Raw genomic sequence first — 25124 nt, 5'->3', positions numbered from 1 at the left:
TGCCACGCTTTGGACTGTCAACCATACCAATGAACCTGCCGTATTGCCGCGTGGTTTGAAACTCGCCGACTTTGAAGAACGCCTTTCTATGCATATCGCCGCGTTCAGTGACGGCGTTGCTCGTTCAACTAGACGTCCAGATCATGCTGATTCCCAGTTTCAGTCTATGATAAATCAATCGCTACCCACCAATGATCGCCGAATATTGATGGAGGTTCTTATGAAACATGCGGACGTGTTCGACTTTGCTCGAGATCAGCCACCACCGATTCCGCCTTCCCGCACCCATCACATGATCGACACTGGATCTGCACACCCGGTTAGACAGACACCATACCGTGTTTCACCTTCAGAACGTAAGATAATTGACGAACAGGTCCGTGATATGATGCAAAGAGGAATCATTCAGGAATCATCTAGCCCATGGGCCGCCCCTGTGATTCTCGTGAAAAAGAAAGATGGCACATGGCGATTTTGTGTCGACTATCGCCGCCTCAATACTGTCACCAAGAAGGATGTTTACCCGCTCCCGCGTGTTGATGATGCCATTGACTGCCTCCATTCAGCTTCCTACTTTTCATCTGTCGATTTACGGTCCGGATATTGGCAGATACCGATGCATCCGAAAGACAAGGAGAAGACGGCATACGTGACTCCCGATGGGTTGTAGGAATTTAACGTGATGCCTTTCGGCCTATGCAACGCTCCGGCTACCTTTGAAAGATTTATGGACACTCTTTTGCGTGGACTGAAGTGGCAAATTTGCATGTGTTACCTAGATGACGTAGTGATCTTCTGGAGGACCTTCGCCGAGCATAACAGCCGTTTAGCTCTGGTCCTTAACTGCATGGAGGAAGCGGGTCTTGTGCTGAACTCTAAGAAGTGCCGCTTCGGTGAACGACAGATCGTTGTGCTTGGGCATTTGGTTGACAAAGACGGTGTTAGGCTTGACCCACAGAAGATTGAAGCTGTCAGTTGCGTCAAAGAGCCCAAGTCTGTGAAAGAACTCAGGAGCTTCCTGGGACTTTGCTCTTACTTTCGACGCTTCATCCCTAAGTTTGCTGAAGTAGCCTACCCCCTCACATGCCTCTTGCAGAAGGATATGCCTTTCAAATGGACTCCTGGATGTGATTCTGCGTTTCGCTAGCTCAAGTTTCTTCTTACCTCGCGGCCCATTCCGCGTCATTTCAGCCCGACAGCTCCCACTGAACTCCACACTGACGCAAGTGGCATCGGCGTGGGTGCTGTGCTCATACAACGGCATGACGGAAACCAACACGTTGTCGCTTACGCAAGTCGCACCCTTAGCAAGTCTGAACGCAACTATACCGTGACGGAGCAAGAGTGCCTTGCCGTCGTTTTTGGCGTACAGCGGTTTCGCTCGTACCTTTATGGACGTTCCTTTACAGTCATCACCGACCATCATTCGCTTTGCTGGCTGGTGAATCTACGCGACCCCTGCGGTCGGCTGGCCCGCTGGGCATTACGCCTTCAGGAGTTCAACTTTACAGTGTCTTACAAAAGTGGCCGCCAACACGCTGACGCTGACTGCCTCTCGCGGCTGCCTCTCGCAACTACCCTCTGCGATGACAATTTTGACGACTATCTTGCCGCCGTTTCCGTACAATTTCCGGATCTTGCCACTTTCCAGCGAGAACAACGAAAAGATCAAGACTTGGGATCACTTTTTGAAAAAGCTCATGATCCGGCATCTGCGAACCCTTTCTGCATTCGCGATGGTTTGCTGTATCGAAAAAATTACTCGTCTGGCGGTGCACGCTTTCTGCTAGTCGTTCCGGCTAGCCTCTACTCCTCTGTTTTACACTCTATGCACGATGACGTTACAGCTGGGCACTTGGGGTTTGCCAGGACTCTTACGCGTATTAAGGAACGTTTCTACTAGCCAAATATGCGTCGAACGACTCAGCGTTACGTGAACTCCTGCTTGCAGTGCCAGCGGCTCAAGCTCCCCACTACTTCTCCGCCGGGCCACTTACATCCGGTGACACCACCGACCACACCATATGAGCAAGTAGGTGTCGACCTCATAGGCCCGTTTCCCCGCTCGTCCAAAGGCAATCGCTGGGTCATCGTGTGCGTTGATCATCTCACGCGTTACTGTGAAACTGCCGCCATCCCTTCCGCCACCGCCGCTGACGTCTCGTTCTTTCGTCTTCACGCTGTCGTCCTCCGTCATGGGCCTCCTCGTGTAATTATCAGTGACCGAGGCCGCCAGTTTACTGCAGATGTTGTGGAACAGCTTCTGCGCTATTGTACTTGCCAGTTGCGTCACTCTACGCCGTACCATCCCCAGACAAATGGCCTCGTCGAACGTACAAACCGGACACTGACGAACATGCTTGCGATGTATGTTGACTCGCGGCACAAGAACTGGGATGACGTGCTTCCTTTCATTACTTACGCCTATAACACCTCGAAGCATGAGACAACTTCCTGTAGTCCATTTTTCCTCCTCTACGCCCGTCCGCCTCGCCGTTCTCTTGACACCATTTTGCCGTTCTCGCTCGACACCGAGCCGTCTGTTTCGAGCACCCTCTGCCGCGCTGAAGAGGCTCGTCGGGTCGCCCGATTACGCACTCTGGCCTCGCAGGACCGCTCTAAGCAGCGCTACGATTGTCGGCATCAGGATGTCTCCTATCTTCCCGGCGACTTAGTGTGGCTCTGGACACCTCTCCGCAAGCGTGGTTTGTCCCAGAAGCTGTTGTCGCACTACACAGGCCCATTTATTGTGCTCAAACGCATCAATGAGTTGAACTACGTCGTGTCTCGCCAATGTTCTCAAGGTCGCCCCTCTCGGAAAACACAGGTAGTTCATGTCGCAAGAATGAAGTGCTGCCAATCTCGCTCGGGACTCTGACTGACAGCCCAGGGGCTTCGTCTGCGAAGGGGGAAATGTCAGGCATGCGAACAGAAGAGGAAAAAGTGCAAAAAGAGGCTCTCCGGGATAGAAGTAGAAGAAGAGGAAGCTCACCATCTGTTGGTCAGCACATCAGGCTAAGGTGCAGAACCATTCTGTAAATAAACCTTAACAATGTATGTATATATATATATATATATATATATATCTTTAGTTTAGTTAATGTATAGTTTGCTCCTAAATGTAACCTAAGTCTTGTTAGCAGAGCGGCAGCTGAATGTTTCTTCTTTGATATAAAAAGGTTGCTTTATTCATCAATAGTTGCATATAATTACTTTTGTAATATAAAATATCATTTTCTTTCGCACTTTGCATAGTTAGGCACGAATAAAAATTATAGTAATAGCAAGATTCAAAGCGGATGATCGAGCCTAGGCTTGTAATGGAAGGTAAACAGTACAAATAACTGCTCAGTAATATGTATAGATTGTTGCTAGTGTAGCCTACTTTGCGAGTTAGGCAAAGCGCTCGTGGATACATTCAAAGATGTATTATACGTTGATAAATTTCTTGACTCGTTGCTGGTTAGCTGTGAAGGTGACCAGTTATAAAATCCAGATCAAGGGAACTGACGCTGAAGAGAAAATTGTTTAATGAAGTCTCGTGAAATGAACATGCTTAGCGTGCTGTTAATCTCGAAGATATACATGAAGTTAACATGCAGAGGACACACCACTTTCCTAATAGAACGAGGTACGTGTTATGAAGTACCACAGGATATAGCGACCAAAATGCCGTCCCCTTAATAATGTGTGCCAACATCTTGAAAGAGAAAATGTATTACGTCAGCAACTCATTCAGCGAAAATGATATCGCAAGAATTCAGGTTTCAATTATATATTGCTTGCTACAGTTGGACGAGGGGAATATCGTAGACTCATTTCCTAGTTGCCGCACACATTTGCGTATAATAGTGAAGGTTACGGAAAGAAGAGATGATTTCTTAAAGGGCAACTCCAGTGGTTGTTTCCCCATTCTGAGTTATTCATTTCATATTACATTTCTCGGCGTGTCCTGACTCCGATACAAAGAATCATTTTATGAAATTCCATGTAGACCTGGTTTGGTTTGGTTTGGTATATGGGTTTAAAGTCCCAAAGCGACTCAGGCTATGAGAGACGCCGTAGTGAAGGACTCCGGAAATCTCGACTACCTGGGGTTTTTTAACGTGCACTGACACTGCACAGCAAACGGGCACCTTCCCTTTCGCCTCCATCCATGTAGAACTGTTTTTAAAACGAAACAGCAGCAAATCGAAACCCAAACTGGTTTTATGGCCATAAACTACGTACCAGTTGAGGACATGGAGACGTCACATACAGTATTGAAAAAACACTCGCGAGCATGTTCGATGGTGGAAATAAAGGCTGGACATCGTGACGGACAACATAAAATGTCCGAGATAGCCTAATGCAGGCCTCGAAATGTGTTTAGCAAACGGGTACGAGTAGGAACGTGGTATGTTACGTCAGGCGACCCGAATCGAAAGTGTAGGTTCCACAACCTGCGCAGAAGTTTACGCAGTGGCTTTAGTGTGTTTGTGTTAGGACGCAAGTTCGATTTCCTTCAGTGACGGCGACTGTGATAAAAATTCTGTTCGCTCAATTCAACAGGAGGAGGAGCGAGTGGATATCAACGTCTAGGTGAGTGTTGACAATGCTTTGTCAATTAATTATACTTTTTTATAACATCACGTAAGAGCGCCGTGATTGAAATGTTTGACGGAATTTTAAAAGAAAGGGCAAATGCTTTTTACTACAGTCGTTCCCGGTAATATCGAACACGAAGAGGATTGCCCTTCCTCCCAATAGATCGACATATCGATAATTTGAAATATAAAATATACTTCTCGGAAGCTTATCTAACAACTCCACATAACTAGAGGCACTAACCAATTTCCGCCTCCCAGATGCTTAAAACGAAGGCACGGATGAAGACTACAGCACTTTACTTTGCCAGAAAAAAGTATTAGACTAAAGATTGCTTCTTCTGCATAATCAATTTCATTAGGCTGGCCTCAAGCTTGTTAATGATGTACAAATACGAAAGGCTAGCGCCTTCTATTCTGTTTCAATAGCAGCGAATGACACCTCAAGCTAGTGCAGCATCGCATGGGGGATGGGTCTATTCGTCAGAATCTTCGCCCGTGTCTGCGTCCGCGTCTTCACACTAGCGATGTCAGCCGCAGTTACAGCCTTAGTGCGGCCCGCTGTGGCTTGCAGGCTACCGTCAGCGCTTACAAAATCTGCTGTTGTAGCGCCGCCTGGGATGTCGCCTGAGAATGGTTATACCCTGCTTTCTGGAGGCGAGTCACAACTGTGCTCATATTGCTCCAGGCTTCAGCCAGCATTTTAATGCCTACAAGGACGGCTAGCCTGAGTACAATTCTTTACCAAAGGCTGGTGAGTCTCTGCGCCTGTTTTCGTGTGTATCCAACGTTAAACGCTTTCGCAGAAACTGACAAAACGGTTGACGACTGGGCAAGTTGGTAAGGGTTCATTTTTAACCAGCCAAAGGACGAGACAATGACAAAACGGCAATGGTCCACACTCGAGGCACTGAACCACGAGGCCATGCGAGTCATTACTGTACTGCCTCGATCAGCTCCTATCCGTCTACTCCAGGAGTACGCCCACCTTAACATGTTGGCAGAATTAACTGCCCAAAGACAAACAGACAGAGCAAGAAAAGCTTCCCTTAGTCCTGAATTAGAGAACCAGCCACCTCCATGGGACTACTACCACCTTACTTCTAATAAGCCTCTACTCACCAAGAAGTCGCAGTTCTCATCATCATTCCCAATAACGTCTTGCGCAGCACCTGATAACTGTAATATTTACACAGATGCAGCCGTAACCCTAACATGTGGTTCAGTTGCTTTTATAAGCTCAACCCACCCTCACCTCAACACCATTCGAACTTACCTTAACGATACCAAATCAACTTTGGCCTTCGAACTGCAAGCTATCTTAAACGCCATAGAAGCGTTACCTGCCGACCATACGTTTAAACAAGTACACATAATGACTCACTCTAAAGAAGCCCTAAAGCATTTAAAGAAAGTCCATGACACTCTTAGGGTCGCACAGTCTATACATGCTGCTTGTCACCGTTACCCAGTGACTATAATCATCCACTGGGTTCAAGACAACATAAATTTGAATACCATTGCAGCAGACATGCTTCCTCATGCAGCAGATGTGTCACAACTTATTCATGATTCCTTGCCACCGGATCTACTTATGACCCATTTGACATCATCAGCATCTCGCAGGCAGCGTACATGTGCTATAATTCCCCCGTGTACGTACCCCCTTCCTCCCAATCTAACAAGGGTGGCGGAGGTATCTCTGAGACGGCTGAGAGTCGGAGTGGCCCTTACACCCGCCGTTCGACACCAGTGGCAAAGTCCTACAATTCCAGCTCCCGACAAATGCCCACACTGCGAAGAGCCCGCTTGTGACACCACTGGGCGGCATCTAATATGGACATGCCCAGGAACTTCGCATATGCGCAAGACCATTCTACAAAAAAGCTGGACTTTCACCGACTAATGACTCTCATTTCTTGGTCTTTGCAATGTCTTGCTCAATAGGCTTAAGTTTTGCCGGTGTGTTTGGTGGCAGACATATGAAGGTGACCTGCTTCAATGGGCGAACTATATGATCGCCCGAACAGCTGCGCAAAGGAAACAAACCTTGCTACCGTAGTTCTCAAGATCGTCATCTGACTTCTGAAGCCACACCACGAAATGATCGCGTGTCATCCAAGTTTTCTTACTGGACGCGTATCGAACTGGGAGGCCTTTCATGTTTTAAAAGCAGCTTGGTGGTCTGTTTTTTCGTATAACGAAAGACCTAAGTTGGCAAGTTCCATTAAAATGTGGAGCAAGCAAAATGGACACGCGCATTTTGCTGCCATTTTATTCAGCGTGGTACGCACTGCCTTTGAGGTGCAGAGGGTTGTTTGCGGGCATTTACCAGAACAGTGCAGTCTCATCTGTGCTAAATATTTCCGACGGTGAAAATATGTCGGATTTTTGGCCACTCTTCACACAGGCACTTCTACGTGTCATGTTTGCTTAACGCCTCGCTCTCGACCGAAATGATATGTACGACGTTCCCATCGCAAATATTAAAGCGGTCTCTAAGCATCCTACGCCGATGCACTGCCTGGTGCGCAACAGCCACTTCCTCGCATGCATAGAGCTAAATTACCGAGCTGTCCCTTTCTGAAAACGCTGCATCTTAGTATATATAGAAAGATAATGTAAAAGTGAGGATCGAATATATCCGTGTTAGAAATGTCTCGCTTTGAAGGTTTGAGTTAAGAAGGCATAGACGTGAGTTTAGCGCCAGTCCCGCGGTATATCCATGTTGGATTTCGGCGTGGGTTGGCAAAGATTGCATGATTCCGTGGCTACATTGACTGGTAATGGTGCATAAAGCAAAGCACATCTTCAATGAAAGCGCCAGATATTTCGACAAGATACGGTGATGTTACCAGCGAATTTCAAAGCCAAGCGTTGGCCACGGATCGAATGCACAAACAGCTTCAGAAATATATTAACGAAAATATCCACACCATGCGATTGTCAAGAGGAGCCCGCATAGTGATTTGTGATAGCAGCGGTGCCCATTTCGTGCTTTATGGTTTCCTTTGCAAACGCCATACGCTGAACGCGAGGAGATTGCCACAGCTGGCACTTGGCGCATGCAAACGGCTTTCTCGAGCCGGGAAAATGATGCGCAAAGATGATATTTGCGGAAAAGTAATAGCGGAATACACGAAAAGCGTGTTCCTGGTTTCCGAAATTCCAAAGGAAGTTCAAAAGGTTTGAAAGAAAACAGATTTTTTATTGACAACATGTCTGTCGAGTGCAAAAACTTTTTTTGTCGCGAATAGGAAAGAAGGCCACCACTTTCTCATGTTAAAACTAACAGTTACTTCCTTTCATGCTCGTATAACAGACTTTACAGCTATAATACTATATTTTAGGAATTTGAAAATGAAAAGCAGAATAAGTATTTACAATATTATTTAGTGAAGTTCGGAGCTCTGATGTCAGCAGCAGTGGCCCCCATGAGGCAGAGAATTCATTTGCCTGAAGGGCTTTTGAAAACAAACTCGCCCAGGCACTGGCGCCAGCTTTCTGTCTAAGCAACAGTTAGAAATTCTATGGTTATGACACTGGCGCTGATTTTCCTTCAGCGAAGGCGAGTAATATATAACCTCTTCTAGGCCAACACCCACAAAATGGACGCGCACGCCGACCAAGTTCACCTACTTCTGAAGGTGAGTGCCAAATTATCTCTATCAAATAAGGCTTTCTATATCGCCGTGATGGTTTCATGGCAGAGAGATAGAGGCATGTAGATAGAATTCTTGTAGAATTGAAAGGAAAACAGTTAAGCATTAAAGAAAAGCCTCAGAGCGGAAACCAAAAACGGCTTAATATGGGGAAATCATTGATCATAGATGGGGTTTCCACCCGTCTTGGCTCCTAAGAGAAAGCCTCGGCGTATGAAATATAGCAGCGGTGTGGGAAGCGCGGCGAATCGAAACGTATGGATTTAGAACTCCTTTTTGCCGGTGCTGCAGGGGATTAAATCGGCTTACCTGTAAAGCTGCAATAATATAGGCAGGTTCAAGAAAACTAAATGCCTAGAACACAGAGGCGGCAGAGAATGGGAACGTCGATTTGAGGCAGTGTGTCAAGAGGCGCGAACGCTGCGAAAGCATAAAGCAGATGAGCAGTCCCGCACAACGTAAAATACAAAGGAAAAAAGAAGGTACAGGAGAAATAGGAAGACATCAGATGAACAATAATCGAAAAGCCACAGGAAGGACATCGTAGGCTTGCAAGCTTAGCAATTTATTTATTTGCTTGATACTGGGGCTCTTTTTAGTTGAAGCAAGAAGGCAAAATCAAATTAGAAATGCATGGATCCAGGAAATTTTTATGCACATGCAGATAAGTGTTATGAAAATAAATTCGAGCATGAATAGGAGATGTAATATATATTGAGAATAATAGTTTGTAAGTGTCCAGTAACTGCACACTAGATTCTTCCTTTCACTGAAAAGAGGCTGTATTGTTTACATCGGTGTATCACCTGGAGTTCAGTTCAGTCGTTCAGTCGTGTCCGACACTTCGTGACCCTATTGACCATGTCACAACACGCTTTCCGGTCTCTCACTATCTTCCTAACATCACATAACTTCATCTGCAGTACCTCGAGGGTGCCATCTAACCATCGCGTTCGCTGCCTACCCCTTCTCCGGCGACCATAAACCTTTCCCAACATCAAATCTTTCTCCAGCGACTCCTCTCTTCTCATCAGATGACCAAAGTAGGTGAGCTTTAACTTTAGAATTTGACCCTCCAATGAGCAGTCAGGGTTTATGGTCGACAATATTGACTGATTTGATCTTCTGGCAGTCCATGGAACTCTCAAGAGTCTTCGCCAGCACCACAATTCAAACGAGTCAATTCTTCGGCGGTCAGCCTTTTTCACAGTCCAACTCTCGCATTCATACATCACAACTGGAAAGACCATAGCACGAGTTATACGGATCTTGGTTGGCAGACTAATGTCTCTGCTCTTTACTAGGCGGTCAAGGCTAACCATTGCTCTCTTTCCCAGAAGCAGGCGTCTCCTAATTTCATGGCTGCAGTCTCCTTCCGAAGTAATCTTGGAGCCCAAGAAGAGAAAATCTGTCACAGCTTCCACTTCTTGTCCCTTGATGCTCCAGGACTTGATAGGGCAAGACGCCATGATCTTTGTCTTGTTAATGTTCAGTTTAAGCCCAAACTTCTCACTCTCTTCTTGTACGCGCATCAGAAGTCTCTTGAGTTCCGCTTCACTTTCTGCCATTAAAGTGGTATCATTCGCATATCTAAGGTTGTTGATACGTTTTCCAGCAATCTTCACTCCAGCTGAAGACTCGTCCAGACCGGCCTTCCTCATGATGTACTCTGCATATAGATTAAATAGGCAGGACGACAGTATGCAGCCTTGTCTCACTCCTTTCTCAATCGGAAACCAATCAGTAACACCATGCCCAGTTCTGACTGTGGCCTCTTGCCCTTCATACAGGTTCCTGAGGAGACAGATGAGGTGAATTGGAACTCCCATCTCTTGGAGAGCTTGCCACAATCTGCTGTGATCTACGCAGTCAAACGCTTTCGCATAATCGATAAAGCAGAAGTAGATGGGTTTCTGGAACTCTCTTCTTTTTCCATGATCCAACGAAGGTTGGCAACTTGGTCTCTAGTTCCTCTGCACTTGCGAAACCCCAGCTTGCACGTCCGGAAGCTCCCGATCCACATACTGCTGCAGCCTACCTTGGAGGATTTTCAACATCACCTTGCGAGCATGCGAAATAAGCGCGATCGTGCGGTAGTTGGAACAATCTTTGGCACTGCCTTTCTTTGGAATGGGGATGTAAACTGACCGCCTCCAATCCTGCGGCCACTGCAGGGTTGTCCAAATCTTCTGACATAATGTATGTAGAATGTTAACAGCGTCATGGTTGAGGTTTTGAAGCAACTCAGCTGGAATGCCATCAATTCCGCTAGCTTTGTTCTTAGCAAGGCTGGCTAAGGCCCATTCAACTTCACTCTTCAGGATGCCCGGCTCGAGATCAGTGATCACAACCGTCTTATGTTGGGTTTGCACATTCGGGTCCTTCTTGTACAGTTCTTCTGTGTATTCCTGTCACCTCTTCTTTATCTCTGCGGCTTCAGTGAGGTCCTTGCCTCGTTTGTTCTTTATCACGCCCAGCTTAGCACAGAAGCTTCCTTTGATATCTTTGATTGTCTTATACAGAGCTTTTGTGTTCCTTAATTGGCTGTTGTCCTCAACTGCTTGGCACTGTATGTTCAGGAAGGCATTCTTATCTCTCCTTGCTATTTTCTGAAAATCCGCATTGAGAACCTTGTATCTTTCTCTTTCCCCCATAACTTTTGCCATCCTCCTTTCCTCAGCTATTTACAAAGCCTCTTCAGATAACCAGTTGGCTTTCATGCATTTCTTTTGCTTTGGAACTGCCTTAGTAGCAACTTCTTGTATTATATCACGAACATCAGTCCACATCTCTTCGGGCTCTTTGTCTTCTAGATCTAATTCTTGAAATCGATTCCTCACTTCCACAGCATATTCTAATGGAACTTGATCCAGATTATATCTGAAAGGCCTTCTAGTTTTCTGCGTTTTCCTCAATCGAAGCTTAATCTTGGCAACAAGAAGCTGATGATCGGTGCCACAATCGGCCCCAGGCCTTGTTTTTACTGCTTGTATAGCGCTTCTCCATCTCTGCCGGCAAATAATATAATCGATCTGATTCCTGTACAGTCCGTCCGGTGAAGTCCATGTGTACAGGCGCCTCTTGTGCTGTTGAAAATGAGTATTCGCTATGGTCAGGTTGTTTTCTCGACAAAACTTTACTAGCCTCTGCCCAGCTTCATTTGGCTCACCAAGACCGAACTTGCCTGTAATTCCGGATATTTCTTCACTCCCTACCTTAGCATTCCAGTCTCCTATGAGAAAAATGACGTCTGATGATGGGGTGCGGTCTAAAAGGCATTGTAGGTCCGCATAAAATCTCTCAACGTCAGCTTCTTCAGCAGTAGTGGTCGGTGCATAGACTTGGATAACTGTTATGTTGAAAGGGTGACCTTGGATCCGAAGTGAAATCACTCGGTCGTTTTTGGGGTTGTACCCTAGCACTGCTTTGCCCATTCTTCTGTTTACTATGAGAGCGACCCCTTATCTTCTCTTGGATTCGTGCCCACAATAAAAGACATAATGGTCGCCGGAGTTAAATTCTCCCATTCCAGTCCACTTGAGCTCGCTGATACCCAAGATATCAATGTTCAATCTGTCCATTTCTCGCTTGACGATATCCAGTTTACCTTGCGTCATAGATCTTACATTCCATGTTGCTATGTGATACATCTCCTTGCAACATCAGACTTTCCGGTCGCTTCCCGACACATCCACAACTGAGCGTCCTTTTGGCTTTAGCCCAGCCGCTTCATTCGTCCTGGAGCTACTAGGAATCGCCCTTTGTTCATCCCCAGTAACATGTGGGACGCCTTCCAACCTGGGGGGCTCATCTTCCGGCGCCATATCATTAATGGTATTGTTACTGACCATAGGGTTTTCTTGGCAGGAAATACTGGAGTGGGTTGCCATTACCTTCTCCAGTGAATCACATTTTGTCAGAACTCTCTGCCGTGACCTGTCTATCTTGGGTGGCCCTACACAGCAGAGCTCACGACTTCATCGAGTTTCGCAAGCCCCTCCGCCACGACAAGACAGTGATCCATGAAGGGGGTATCACCGGGAACTGCGACTTAAACACTTTTGGGGTGACAGTTGACAGCTGCCGACGTTTTAAAGCTGACTAAAGCTGCAATACCGACAGTAATGAGCCAAGGCAGATGTCACTGGTGGCCATAGCACAATTATCAAATGCTTAGTGCAATAATAACAATTCTACTGACGCAAACACTTCAATAGTCACCACTGGGGCGTAGAATCGGAGGACGGAACAAAGAACTATTAAAGGAGTATGCAAAGAACGTAACAAGCGCCTGCATTGCAATGAAAATAATATAAATGACATCTGGGCCTGCACTTTTACCAAACCCCTCAGAATCACCACGTCTGTCTACAATATTTCCGCTCTAAGTTTCATGATCTGCGGGTGGCACGCACCAGCCACTGGTAAACATTGTGAGGCTTATTTGAAACCTAAAGACAGCTTTTCACTTTTACTGCTCGCTTAGATCAACTAAACAGCGTGCTGTATAAAACTAGCTGACTAAATTATGTCAAGCGTTCTGCTGTGAATGTACATCCTACATTATCGCCATGGCGCTCGGGGTGCTGGGCGGGTACTGCTACATGAAAAAGACTCAGAATGCCGCTGTCTTCCAATGTTACTGGATATAAAATTTGACCGAAATGATTAAAAAAAGAAAAATTATAATCTGGCGCCATGACTGAAACGCGAAAATTTGTTCTCTAATACATAGAAATTATAATCTTTGTAAATCCCTTTTTTTTTAATCCAAGGAATCCCGGACGCCCATCCAGGTAAATAAAGACCATTCTTCATAAATATTTTTATCGTTACTCTCTATATGGATATTATGTCTTTCCATGCATTCCCACAAATGATACTAAATACGGTAAATCTACGTACACAAGCATGACCGAAATCTTTTAAAGCAGAAGGCGTTACGATTATCACGTTCTTTCGGTACAGGAGCACTGTAATGCGCTAGTACTAACACAAAAACATTATAAACTGCACCCTTGCACATTTGGCATCTGTTAGGAAGCAAATGACCCTTTTAATCCTTTCTTCTATTGATTTGTGCGGTGACCGATGGCACAGTTTTATTTGGCAAAAACATATCGTTATAATATTTACTATAAATTTAGCAAATGTATAGTAAATATTCAGTTAAGCAGTCGAAAGTATGTTTTATAAATATATGTTTATTTTGTTTTCCAATCGCATTCTCAAAGAATAATTTTACCACTAAAGTTGTCCTCATCTTCCAATTCTCAGTGCCATTTTCATAAAAAGCGCGTGGAGTGTTACCTGGATAGGAAACGAAACAGCTCTTCGTATCCACTTATTGTTCTCCTTCGTTAAGACATCGGAGCTGAAACGTCGCGATTCAAAATCTTGGATTAGGAACCTTCTGTTTCAACTTGTGCTTTAATAGTAGCCCGTTGTGATGCAAACGGTTTCTGAACACAGTACCGCTGTCAGGTAGCATATTCTCAATATTCTTACTCCTCTGTGCCCCATCCTGTAAATACTAGCATTGATCACACGGTAAGACCAGATGCCTGAATGAAAAATGTAGGTACCACAATCTGTGCAGCAGTTTCCGAAGCCACTTTCGTGTTGTTGCTTTAAGACTCAAGTTCTTGATCTCCTTCAGTGAAAGCCAGTAAATTAACCGCTTTTTTTATGTTCCCTCTAATTACCAGGAGCTCCGGGTGGTTATCAGTTACTAGGTGAGTGTAGACGGTGCTCATTAAGTGTTCTTTTGTGCAGTACTATATACGAGAAAAAAAGTTGAATGGTTTCCAATGAGCAGTAAAAAAGGACTAAGATGTCTCCTACTATCACAGTATAGTTAGATACTTTCAAGACGCAAGGTGTGACAGTGATTTATTTTTGGGGCTCTTCCGCGCTCTTTTAGCATTATATCTTAATGAAGGTATGCACCACAAGAACAGAAATATGAAAGGTACTGCGATATTTTGTGGAGAATTAAGGTCTACACGTAATCTCTCACTTTTACTCCTACAGTTATGAAACCATGAGTGTTCGTACAACTTTTACAATCGCATTTCTTTAACCATTCTTTCCCTGAAACGCTCATTATATACCACTTGATGCCAACATCGATAAGCGCGCTTCCGCTATTCTCGATGCAGAAATATACACGTTTTTGTTATTACTGTTTTTCTTCGTGAAGTTGTGCTGAAACGCGAGGGCAAAACCTTTCTTAGGTTAGGCACTGCCTACTCTGCCTTCGTTTAGTGCTGAAATTGGTGGCTGGTGGGTTGTTGGCACGGAAGCATTTTCATGTAACAGATAGCGTTGTTCTGTCTAATCCAGGTGTAATTCCATAACGACCCTACATACTCTAAATTTTAGAGAGTGTGCTACAACGAGACGCGTAAACATTGCGCTTATAGTGATTCTAAGCACCTTATTTTATATATCGCATTGAAAAATTAGCGCTAGATTTGCTTCAGCGAAGGTGAGTAATTTATAATCTCTTGCAGAGGACAAACACGGTCGACCTCGTCCCATAGGTGAGTGCCGACTACGCTTTATCAAATAATGTTTTGTGTAGTACCTTGAGCTTTTAATTAGAAAAAACAGAGAGGGGGGTGGGCTCAGTGCAACAACAAAAGAGAAAATGACGATAAGCCTGCATTGCCTTCGTTACTTTCATTTACCCATTTTGTCGGTCTTTAATTTATTTGGAATTTCCTACGTCCCTAGTCATTTTTGCTTTGTATTATGCACCTCCTGCTTTTATATGTCAAGAAATATTGGCACCCGTACTACCCGGCGCCGCTTTTGTTCTCCGTAGCAAAACTGGTTTGAGGTAATTGGCTCGTAGGAGACGGATCTCGCTCATAAGAGAATGGCGCGAAGACACCTAGACGATGCACATTTGACCCTGTCACTTTCGGCGTGCATTCTGACAACAAAACTGCTTTCTTTTCTCGAAACCTTTCCCAGTTTTTAATTTCTGCTCGTGTCGCAGTGCTGCTTTATCTTATGATTAAGTTACTCCATGATTCCTCTACCGCGAGATTTTTCTGTGTGTGTTCGATCTCGCTTCTTTGTGCCAGGCACTTGTACAGTAAACATGTTTGCCTCTCGGTTTCCTTTATTTTGTACTCTGATTCTTTGAAATAGCCTTTTTCAGCCCTTCCTTTCGTTTTGCGTCAGTGCATTCAAGATTTTACTACTTTTGCACCCGTATTCTATTCCGGTGGACCGCTTTAACAACATAGCGTGTCTTTTCTATGCGAAAGGGAACTGCAGCTTTCAATATGCAACCTATCGCAGCGCTCATACCTGGACGCGTGGTATTTCATGCGAATGCTCCCTAACATAGGCATTGTTGCTAAAAGCAAACCTAGTGACCACGACAGCTTTTCATCAACACAGGATTCCTTCTGCATACTTATGTGCATGAACGGCACCTACTTGTATTAAGCGCAATGCCAAAAGTGTTTATATGCCTATTTACTTCTTTTCTTTTTAAATGTTTCTGATGTCAAGGACATATTTAGCTCACGAAAAGCTTTATGAGGAACTTCCCTTTCTTTGTAAATATTAGCCCATCATTATTTTATAAAATCATAAAGGTCAGAAGCAGTTTTAACTTTCGGCTGGAGCTCTTATTATCTGCCGATCGCGTCTCCTACGTTCATCAAAACTGCGAGCAGCATTATATAAGATAGAAATAAAAATACCACTTTATTTTCATCACTGTTCTCCTTCCCTTAGACATCAGTGCTGCAAAATTGAGAACTAAAGTCTCGTTGGAATTAGGCTGTTGGAATTAGGAATAGCCACAAAACCTAGGCAATGTATGCAAAGTTCGCATGCAAGGTTTGCACATTCGTTTTTCTGTTGTCGCGTTAGAACGCTACCGGTCTATTTCCTTCAACGAATGAGAAAATTCAAAGTACGCTATGTTCGCTTTATTCAACAGGGAGCCCAGATCTACACGCTAAAAGATGTGAGTACCAACCGTTCTTGATAAATGGAGGCATTAGAATAAATCCTCCAGGACTATTAAAACGTATGGAAATGCAGTGAGGGTACAAGACATTGTCTCATCCACTTGTTCAGGCATCTACGTAGTGAAAATATCAAAGCAAGAATATAAATTTCAATTTTTGTTTTGTATTTTAATATAGTTTTGAAATTATTCGAATATATAAAGCAGCTTGCCTTTCATAATAACGCCTTTCATATCGCTAGTTTGCCTACACCCTTGTTCGGCCAAACCAACGCGCAATATATGCTATCCTTGAGCCTCACTCGGCACGAAAGAAAACGCGATTCATGAAGGAAGCACAAAATAGCGACTGAGAAATACGTCATGCTCCGCGGAAGACTACGCAGTGGAGGAAGACTCTTTTGCTCATAGCTATGAACGCACTGCTGACCGCCGAAGAATTGACGCGTTTGAATTGTGGTGCTGGCGAAGACTCTTGAGAGTTCCTTGGACTGCCACAAGATCAAATCAGTCAATATTGTCGACCATAAACCCTGACTGCTCATTGGAGGGTCAAATTCTAAAGTTAAAGCTCAGCTACTTTGGTCATCTGATGAGAAGAGAGGAGTCGCTGGAGAAAGATTTGATGTTGGGAAAGGTTGAGGGTTGCCGGAGAAGGGGTAGGCAGCGAACGCGATGGTTAGATGGCATCCTCGAGGCACTGCAGATGAAGTTATGTGATGTTAGGAAGATAGTGAGAGACCGGAAAGCGTGGCGTGACATGGTCAATAGGGTCACGAAGAGTCGGACACGACTGAACGACTGAACTGAACTGAACTGAACTGAACTGATGAACGCACTAACTACGAGAAAAAGCCTACTTTGCTAAAGTACGTAATAATGAGGCGATCTTGCTTTTCTTGTTTTGTAAAGTTGTCATCGCTTCTTTATTGGTTTGGGCAGTAATGCAAAATAAATGTACATCTTCAATACAGGGCTGTTTGTTACGCAGGGACATGTAAATTTAGGTTTCATTTTAAAAGATAAATACATTTTTGGGTTTCATGAAATGTTGACTCACTGTGTAAGCATTTAGGCAAAACATTAAAAAAAAATTTTGGCAATTTCTTTCGCAAGTTGTTATATGACGGTGAACTAATGCTTTCTTTTGACATTGTTGAGCTCAAGTGCTTTGTCCACATCGGTGTATATTTCGCACTTATCGATTGAAAATGTGTGTACTGAATTCTTGCATTTGTGTAGCTTTATTTTATGACACACGCGCGGTTTCTTTTTTTTTTCTGGTTGGATAGCTCCTACAATTAGGTCTACATGCTTAATGACTCTTTATGCTTTCACATCTTTTTCAAGTCATTATGCTGTGAATGAGCTAGCACTTGTACTAGGCATTAAAAATCTACCAGAAGAAATGTCGCTTAGCCAAGAGGGGTTTATTCCGAGGATGTAAAGCGCGAGAAATATGCGAGAAAGAGATCATTGCGATGCGGTATGTAGTTTCGCGGTGTTCGGGCGCGAAAGGCGAGCTTATGTCAGCTCTGGTCAAAAGCAGGATCCAGAGCCTTACCTCTACGGCACCGCCTACTTGACAACTGTGCAACAGTGTTTAGATAGGCGACAGGTCTCCATCATCAGGTTTATCCATCACCCATGGTGGTTGGGCGGGACGATAAGGGAGGGCAATTGCTGTTGGTACTTGCGACTGAGCGCAGCGGAGTGCACTTGTAAAACTGCAGTCCAGCCGCTCGTCTAGAATCCATCACCCATGGTGGTTGGGCGGGACAATATGGGAGGGCAATTGCTGTTGGTACTTGCGACTGAGTGCAGCGGAGTGCACTTCTAAAACTGCAGTCCGGCCGCTCGTCTACAATCCATCACCCATGGTGGTTGGGCGGGACAATATGGGAGGCCAGTTGGTGTTGGTACTTGCGACTGACGCAGCGGAGTGTACTTGTAAAACTGCAGTCCGGCCGCTCGTCTAGAATCCGTCACCCATGGTGGTTGGGCGGGACAATATGGGAGGGCAATTGCTGTTGGTACTTGTGACTGAGCGCAGCGGAGTGCACTTGTAAAACTGCAGTCCGGCCGCTCGTCTAGAATCCATCACCCATGGTGGTTGGGTGGGACAATATGGGAGGGCAATTGCTGTTGGTACTTGCGACTGAGCGCAGCGGAGTGCACTTGTAAAACTGCAGTCCGGCCGCTCGTCCAGAATCTTGCTCAGTATTTGAAAATGGTGCCATGTAAGTGCTCGTAAATATACACGAAGTGGTTCATGGGACAACTGTATGGATATTGGGCGAGCATGTGCCTCTTCAACTGTACCTTTGTTAGAGGTGTATCTGGGCAGTCCAAGGCATATGTTCAGTCCCTGCGCTTGCACGCTCTCTAATGTACGCAAGCAGGAAATGCTCATATAAGAGATTACTAAAACACTCTACCGGATATAACCAACCAACAGATTCTCGTAAAGCCGTATTAGGAGCACTCAGTTGGACTCCATTTGATGCCAGCTATGAAACAAAGAACATGGTGAAAATTGATTAACCTTTTCTTCAACATATTAATATGTTTCGATCAAGATAGTCCGCGGTCAATAATTACTCCCAAGAATCTGTGCCTAGACACCTATGGTATCACAACTCCATGAAACGTAGTCGGGTGCCGGCTTACACATTTTCCCGTAAATGCGATCACTGCGCCCTGTTCTTCCGCTAAAAGCAAACCTTGACGCCGTAAGTACATCGATGCCGATAGCACTACTACGTGCAATCTCGCACGTAGTTGTGGGCGCGTCGAACTAGAAGCCAAGATGCAGATGTCGTCAGCATATGCACTATGGATGTTAGTTGGCAGTTCACTCACTAGGCCAATTAGCGCAACGTTAAATAAAGTTGGCCTGAGGATTCCTCCCTGCAGAACTCCACGACCGACCTGATAGCACGTAGTATCTCCATCAGGCGTAGTCACGTAAACAGATCGGCTGTTGAGATGGCTCACAATCCACAAGTACAGCCGGCAACCAACTTCCACGGCGTCAAGTCCATCAAGAGTAGCATTATGGAGGAGGTTGTCGTAGGCTTTCTTTATATCTAAAAAGACAGCAGCTACTAGTCGACGGTGAACTTTTCGTGTTCTACTGTGGCCACAAGGTCTATGACGCTGTCGATAAAAGCGCGCCCCCGACGAATTCCAGTCATCATTTCCGGATAAAAATCAGTACTTTCTAGACACCGCTCAAGTCTTGCCAGCACCATTTGTTCCATAACTTCTCCAGCACATCTTGTTAGAGCAACTGGACGGTATGGGGTAAGTTCGAGAGGGGCTTTCCAGGCTTCAAAAAACCAACCAGGCGTCTAATTTTCCAGTATTCAGGAACAGTACTAGAAGGCCATATATCGCTGAAGTAATTAGGTAGCGCAGTTCGACCATCCTTTCCTTGTTTTGATAAGGTTAAATAAGTAATTCCGTAAGGACCAGGTGCAGATGAATGCTGACAAGAAGAGCGGCATCTAATTCAGGTATTGAAAAGGGCAAGTCATATTGATCATTCGGCGAAGGCAGCACAAAAACCTCTGAATTTAGTGACTGTCTCTGATTTGTACCCACAACTATTTTAGAGAAATTTTCAACTGCAGCAACTTCATTGCGGCTTTGATAAAGGGCCAGGGCACAAGAAGAGTGCCTTATGAGACCAGAACTTAGAACAACACGCATACATTCTTCCAACGAGCTAATCTAGGTATACCACAGAATAGGCAATAGTCGTTTTCTCTTATAAGTGCAACAAAATTGTTCTACTATCATTTCTTTTTCGCTGTTTTATGCACAGGAAAATGTCTCTGTGAGGAAATTTTATTTTGATCATTCGGGCCAGTAGTCGTATAAATTGTGCCAATTTTTATTCATACAAGAGCACTGCCTTCGAATGCGTCCTCTGATGGCTCAGTCTGCGGCAAGCCCTTCACTGAAAGAGCCTCACAACAGCGTTCGCTGCGCCTCTTCATTTCTCTTCGTCGCGTCTTCGTTAGGACCTCGATGCTAGGGACCATCAATCTAGAATGGCTGAAATTTTATGCTCTCTCCTCAATACCAAGGAGGCTGAGATGTACGCTGCTCTTTGCTAACAGATTATTGGGACTAATTAAAGCGAATTATACTTCCTGTTTTTTGCAGACAACGGAAGAGATTAAGACAGTTCTGGTAAGTGAATACGCTGCATCTTCATACTTCATTAATAATGTATAAAAATAATCATGGTCTGCAACTTTTAAAACTGACACCTGTGCCCAGGAATGAAAGATGATCTGAAAAGGCTTTTCTTTTGAAATTTCACTGCAGTTATGCAAAGCTTTTTCAGCCAAACACTAGCTTCTGTAGGTTCTTGCCGTGCCTAGTTCGTAGTTTTCCGCTTTTGAAGTTATTGATCGAAATTGAATATAACAAGATTATTTCTAGTTGTTCATAATCTATTCGTCCATCTTTCTTAACGGATTGCGTTTTAAACAATTTAGGGTTGCGTGTCTTTACTTGGCCCGGCGCAGTGGCTCACTGGATAGGTTGCTCGACGGTCCAATCTCGGCCGCTGCGAACACTCTTCGATAGAAACGGAAGGCAAGGTCAGAATTCCCGGATACCTGCAGTACGGCGTATCTCAAATTCTAAGTCACTTTCGAACGTTAAGCCACATAAACAAAATCAATTCCCACATTTCTTTCTCGGCGGATAAGCCCTAATGGTCTACTACTGAGTTGCGGCATTGGCTGGAAAGGCATGCGGTTCTGACTCACATTGCAATAAACTGAAAACATGTTCTAGCTCCAATACTTCTTTCTCGCTACTGTTACGATCTTGAATCCTCCAAGACTGAACTTCCATGGCATAGACGCTCCTTGATTCAAATTTCAGAGTTACTGGAAAGGTTCATCCCGCCGTAAAAGATAGCGAAAGACTCCTATATTTTCTTGCTTCACGGGTAATGTTCTTTTGCACGCTTCTCTATGATCTTCGAATGCTTGGTCGTTTATTACGCAGTTCGTTCACCTATGCAGCTTGTTTTTATTGTGAACGTATCGCATATTAGGTAAACCGTGTCGAAAACATATTAATTTCAATCCAAGATGAATGAGCACCGTATCACTTAAGGAACCTAATTAATTCATATTGAAGGTAGCGCAAAAAACGAAAACCACGGAGTAGAAGACATAACACGAGGGCTTGTGTTGAGTCCTTCTACTGCTTGGTCCGGTCCTCGTTTTTGGCGCTACCTCCAATATGAATAAGCTTCAACTCGTCCAACTTTCAACGTTACAACCTAATCTACATTGAATTTTAAGATAACGTGGTATTTCCTAGATCTAAATATCATGCTTAAGTGAAGCACAGTGCACACTATACCAGTTGATGGGCATGAAAGTAAACGGCAGCGTCAAAAGGTTTGACTTGTCTGTACCTGTCCACTGTGTACAATGAGAATAGAGTGTTATATATAGCCTTGGCATGCACTATTTCCAGACAATTTTAGATCTAGAGCATCATTTTCAGCGGGTGTTGCCTTAACATTTAAAAGCATTTCATCCTTGAACATAAGTAGATTAGATCTAGAATTTCACGATTTCAGTCTAAACTCTTTAAAAGTTACTCATGGCACAAGTCTTTTCCATATTTGACTTAAATAAGCACTAGGCATAAATATTCTGCACAGATTGAAAGAAAATAAAAACTTCCCGAGAAATAACTCAGTTTTAGCGGTGAAATTATGTTTTTTTACTATAGCTCCCGGAGAATGTGAAGGGAGGAAGCCAACCTAAAGGCATGCGCTTAAGTGAGACGACTGAGGTCATTACAGCGGTGTGTGTCAAAGAGTTTGAACGAATGGGCTTTTCCTACTTGTAAGAAAAAAGCTATTGGACTAATTTTCTACAGCAGATTTTTTTATTTCAGTATCGATCTTGAACACTTCTGGCGCAAGGATCACACAGTAAGGATTAGCATCACTCCACGTATTGTGCAATTTTGGAAGACAATGCGATATGCTGTTGCCGCACCTAGAGATGCAAAGGGTGGCATCAGAGGCAAAGTGGTGTTGGTAGCGATGTTGAGAAGCATGAGGCATCAGTCTTTCGTCAAACGTCTCGACCACTTTTTCGGTGATAAGGCATATTTTAAAGAACATGTAACCGCGAACTGTGCCTCATTATGAGATCCTAACCTTACACTGAGCACAAACCGACTGACGCCGCCCAGTAGTGCGCTTCAACTTCTTAGGTTTCGCATCAATAAAGATATATCTCGTTGTATACTGAATTAAAGATTCCAGGGAAGCACAATTAGTGATCACAACCCAAGGGTGTACTTTGCTCACAGTCGGTATTTTAAAGAAGTTCGCAGCTTCTATGTATTCTGCAATTACTCTAAAGGGGGGTTGTTTCTGCATTCATATAAATGATTATATTTATCCAGCCTAGCTATGTAGCAAGTTTTCGACAGTCGACCATATGCAGTTTTGATTGCGCAAAGTAGTTATCTTTGAAATAACTCCTAAGCCTTCGACAAAAGTCAGTGGCCCATATATTCACCTACCTTGCACCATTTGCATGACCTTTGTGAAGCGTATAATGGTACGTTTTGTTAGTTAAGAAACTTTCAAGGAAAGGCTGAGTATTTTCAAACATCTTATACAGCGTAACGGGATGCCACAGGAAAGGAATACTCGGTATGTGACGAACACAATACAGAACTATAATCTTGACTGAGTAATACCTGAACTTCCAGCTCTTGCATTTATTCTAGGTTATTTGCCGATTCACTCCAAAATAATACTAAATAAATGTCGATACGAGCTGCACAGGCGTTGGCTCCCTGATATTTTTGCAGTCTGCATCCGAAAGGACATAACATACACGAAGCAAAACCCTTGACAGACAAGAGCTTATTCCAGCCTAATTTCATTCAACGCTACCAGAATTCTTATACCCGTAGTATTCTTTTCGTCCATTTATAATATGCGGAGCTTCATGGGGTTTAAGATTTGTTCGAGTGCACATGACAAAATTCATACATAAATTGATTCATCATGATATGTGCCACTGAAATAATTCCTACTGCTTTAAGCCAAAATTTAAAAGCAGGTTACAGTTTAAGTTGCCCGACAGGAACAACTCTATATTTCAACACTAAAAGCGCATATCTACTTATACAATAAACGCAACTGCTGACGTACCCTTTGCTGACATACCTACTGTAGATACGTCGCAGAGCGCACTGTATGTAAGACTGCTGCTGTTTTAGGAGCGCGAAATGAAGACAGAAGTCTAAGAGAACTACTTGAATAAAACATGGTCCTGGGACAGTTGCGGTGTCTTCGTTCCAAGTGCTTCTGAAATATGCTTGTATCCAAGGGAGTTTACTAAGTCTAAGGGAGTCTAAGAGAGAAGTGCGAGATGTCATGCTAGTTGGTAATGCATTCGCAAAAACAGCGCAAGATGCGATACACGGACACAAAGGAGCGCCGCGTCCTATCTTTTTCTCCTGTGTGTCCGTGTGTCGTACATTACGCTGTTTTCGAGAGTCTAAGAGAGTTATCAGTCTAAGACAGCTTACTAAATCGTGGTAATATTAAATGATTTTATGTTGCCTAGGCTGAAACTAGCACCATGATCTCTCTTTTCTAGGAGGATTCCCAACTGGAGATGGCAGTACAAATTGAAAAATTCTAGTAAATTTTCATGCTTCAAAAAGGCACTCCGGATATATGGTAATTGTAAAATCTTAAAAATAAGCTACAAGAAGAAACCGAATTTTTGGTAGAACAAGAGAAATAAAGAAGTTTCCTAAATTCAGTGCTTCAGTTACTTTGTATATAAAAGTTATAAACAAGGCGTACATTATGTAGCATCATATGATCGAAGCAGCACATTCTCTTGATGGACAATGAAGTCACCGACTATTAGCAAGGCGTTACTCCCGGCTGTCATTATCGCTTTGCGAAAGAGGGCACCGAATCTCACCTTTCTCTGCTCTGGGGTACTATACATATTTAGGAGGAAGATGCATTGGTTGGTTGGTTGCACAACTTTTATTTCCATCGGAAATGGGCGTCCTCTTCCCCGCCCCCGGCACGCGTGCCGGGAAAGACGGGGAGTTGTGCGCCGCGGATTAGAGGCTGAATCGCCTGGTGGCGTCATGACCTGTCGTGACGGAACATCATGCGCCCCTTGTCGAACAGAGCCAGAATTTCACTGAGCGCATCAAAGTTCACCTTCGCTTTATAATTCGTTTACAGGAAAGGAAAGGCGCAATATCTGTCACTGGCGGAATCCCGCTATTTTCACAGTCGGCAACGGGAGTTATGAAGAGCGTTTCACGAGGTATTATATATTGCATTGTAAAGTATTGTACTGAAGTGTTCCGTTGTATTGTACTCACTACCTTAAAAGCAATAAAGATAAAAAAACCTCCGGGGCGTGTCGCAGTGGTAAAGCGCTGGGTTGGGAATCCAAGGAATGGAGGTTCGATTCCCGGTGGAGATCAGTTCAGTTCAGTCGTTCAGTCGTGTCCGACTCTTCGTGACCCTATGGACCATTTCATGCCACGCTTTCCGGTCTCTCACTATCCTCCTAACATCACATAACTTCATCTGCAGTGCCTCGAGGATGCCATCTAACCATCGCGTTCGCTGCCTACCCCTTCTCCGGCGACCGTCAACCTTTCCCAACATCAAATCTTTCTCCAGCGACTCCTCTCTTCTCATCAGATGACCAAAGTAGCCGAGTTTTAACTTTAGAATTTTACCCTCCAATGAGCAGTCAGGGTTTATGGTCGACAATATCGACTGATTTGATCTTCTGGCAGTCCAAGGAACTCTCAAGAGTCTTCGCCAGC

The 25124-nt window shown here is 44.3% G+C and overlaps 1 protein-coding gene across 2 annotated transcripts in view; it reads left to right on the top strand.

The window, feature by feature from the left end:
- Positions 1 to 24082, top strand: part of LOC146175745 (uncharacterized) — a 61894-nt gene extending 37812 nt beyond the window's left edge. Inside the window, exons 4-12 of one of the 2 annotated variants that reach the window (XM_084582112.1) lie at positions 4552 to 4581; positions 8180 to 8233; positions 13024 to 13044; positions 13957 to 13983; positions 14764 to 14793; positions 16215 to 16241; positions 20418 to 20444; positions 22185 to 22221; positions 23915 to 24082. In XM_084582112.1, coding sequence (XP_084438238.1) covers positions 4552 to 4581; positions 8180 to 8233; positions 13024 to 13044; positions 13957 to 13983; positions 14764 to 14793; positions 16215 to 16241; positions 20418 to 20434 — 206 coding nt within the window. In that variant the 3' untranslated portion in view covers positions 20435 to 20444; positions 22185 to 22221; positions 23915 to 24082. The remainder of the gene's footprint in view (positions 1 to 4551; positions 4582 to 8179; positions 8234 to 13023; positions 13045 to 13956; positions 13984 to 14763; positions 14794 to 16214; positions 16242 to 20417; positions 20445 to 22184; positions 22222 to 23914) is intronic. The other variant, XM_084582115.1, reaches the window with a different exon arrangement.
- Positions 24083 to 25124: the final 1042 nt, after the last annotated feature.

The sequence above is a fragment of the Amblyomma maculatum genome, chromosome 10 (assembly GCF_055883805.1).
Source record: "Amblyomma maculatum isolate TAMU_Amacu chromosome 10, ASM5588380v1, whole genome shotgun sequence".
NCBI lineage: Eukaryota > Metazoa > Arthropoda > Arachnida > Ixodida > Ixodidae > Amblyomma > Amblyomma maculatum.
Note: the sequence above shows the minus strand (reverse complement) of the source record. Positions and strands in the feature narration are given on the sequence as shown.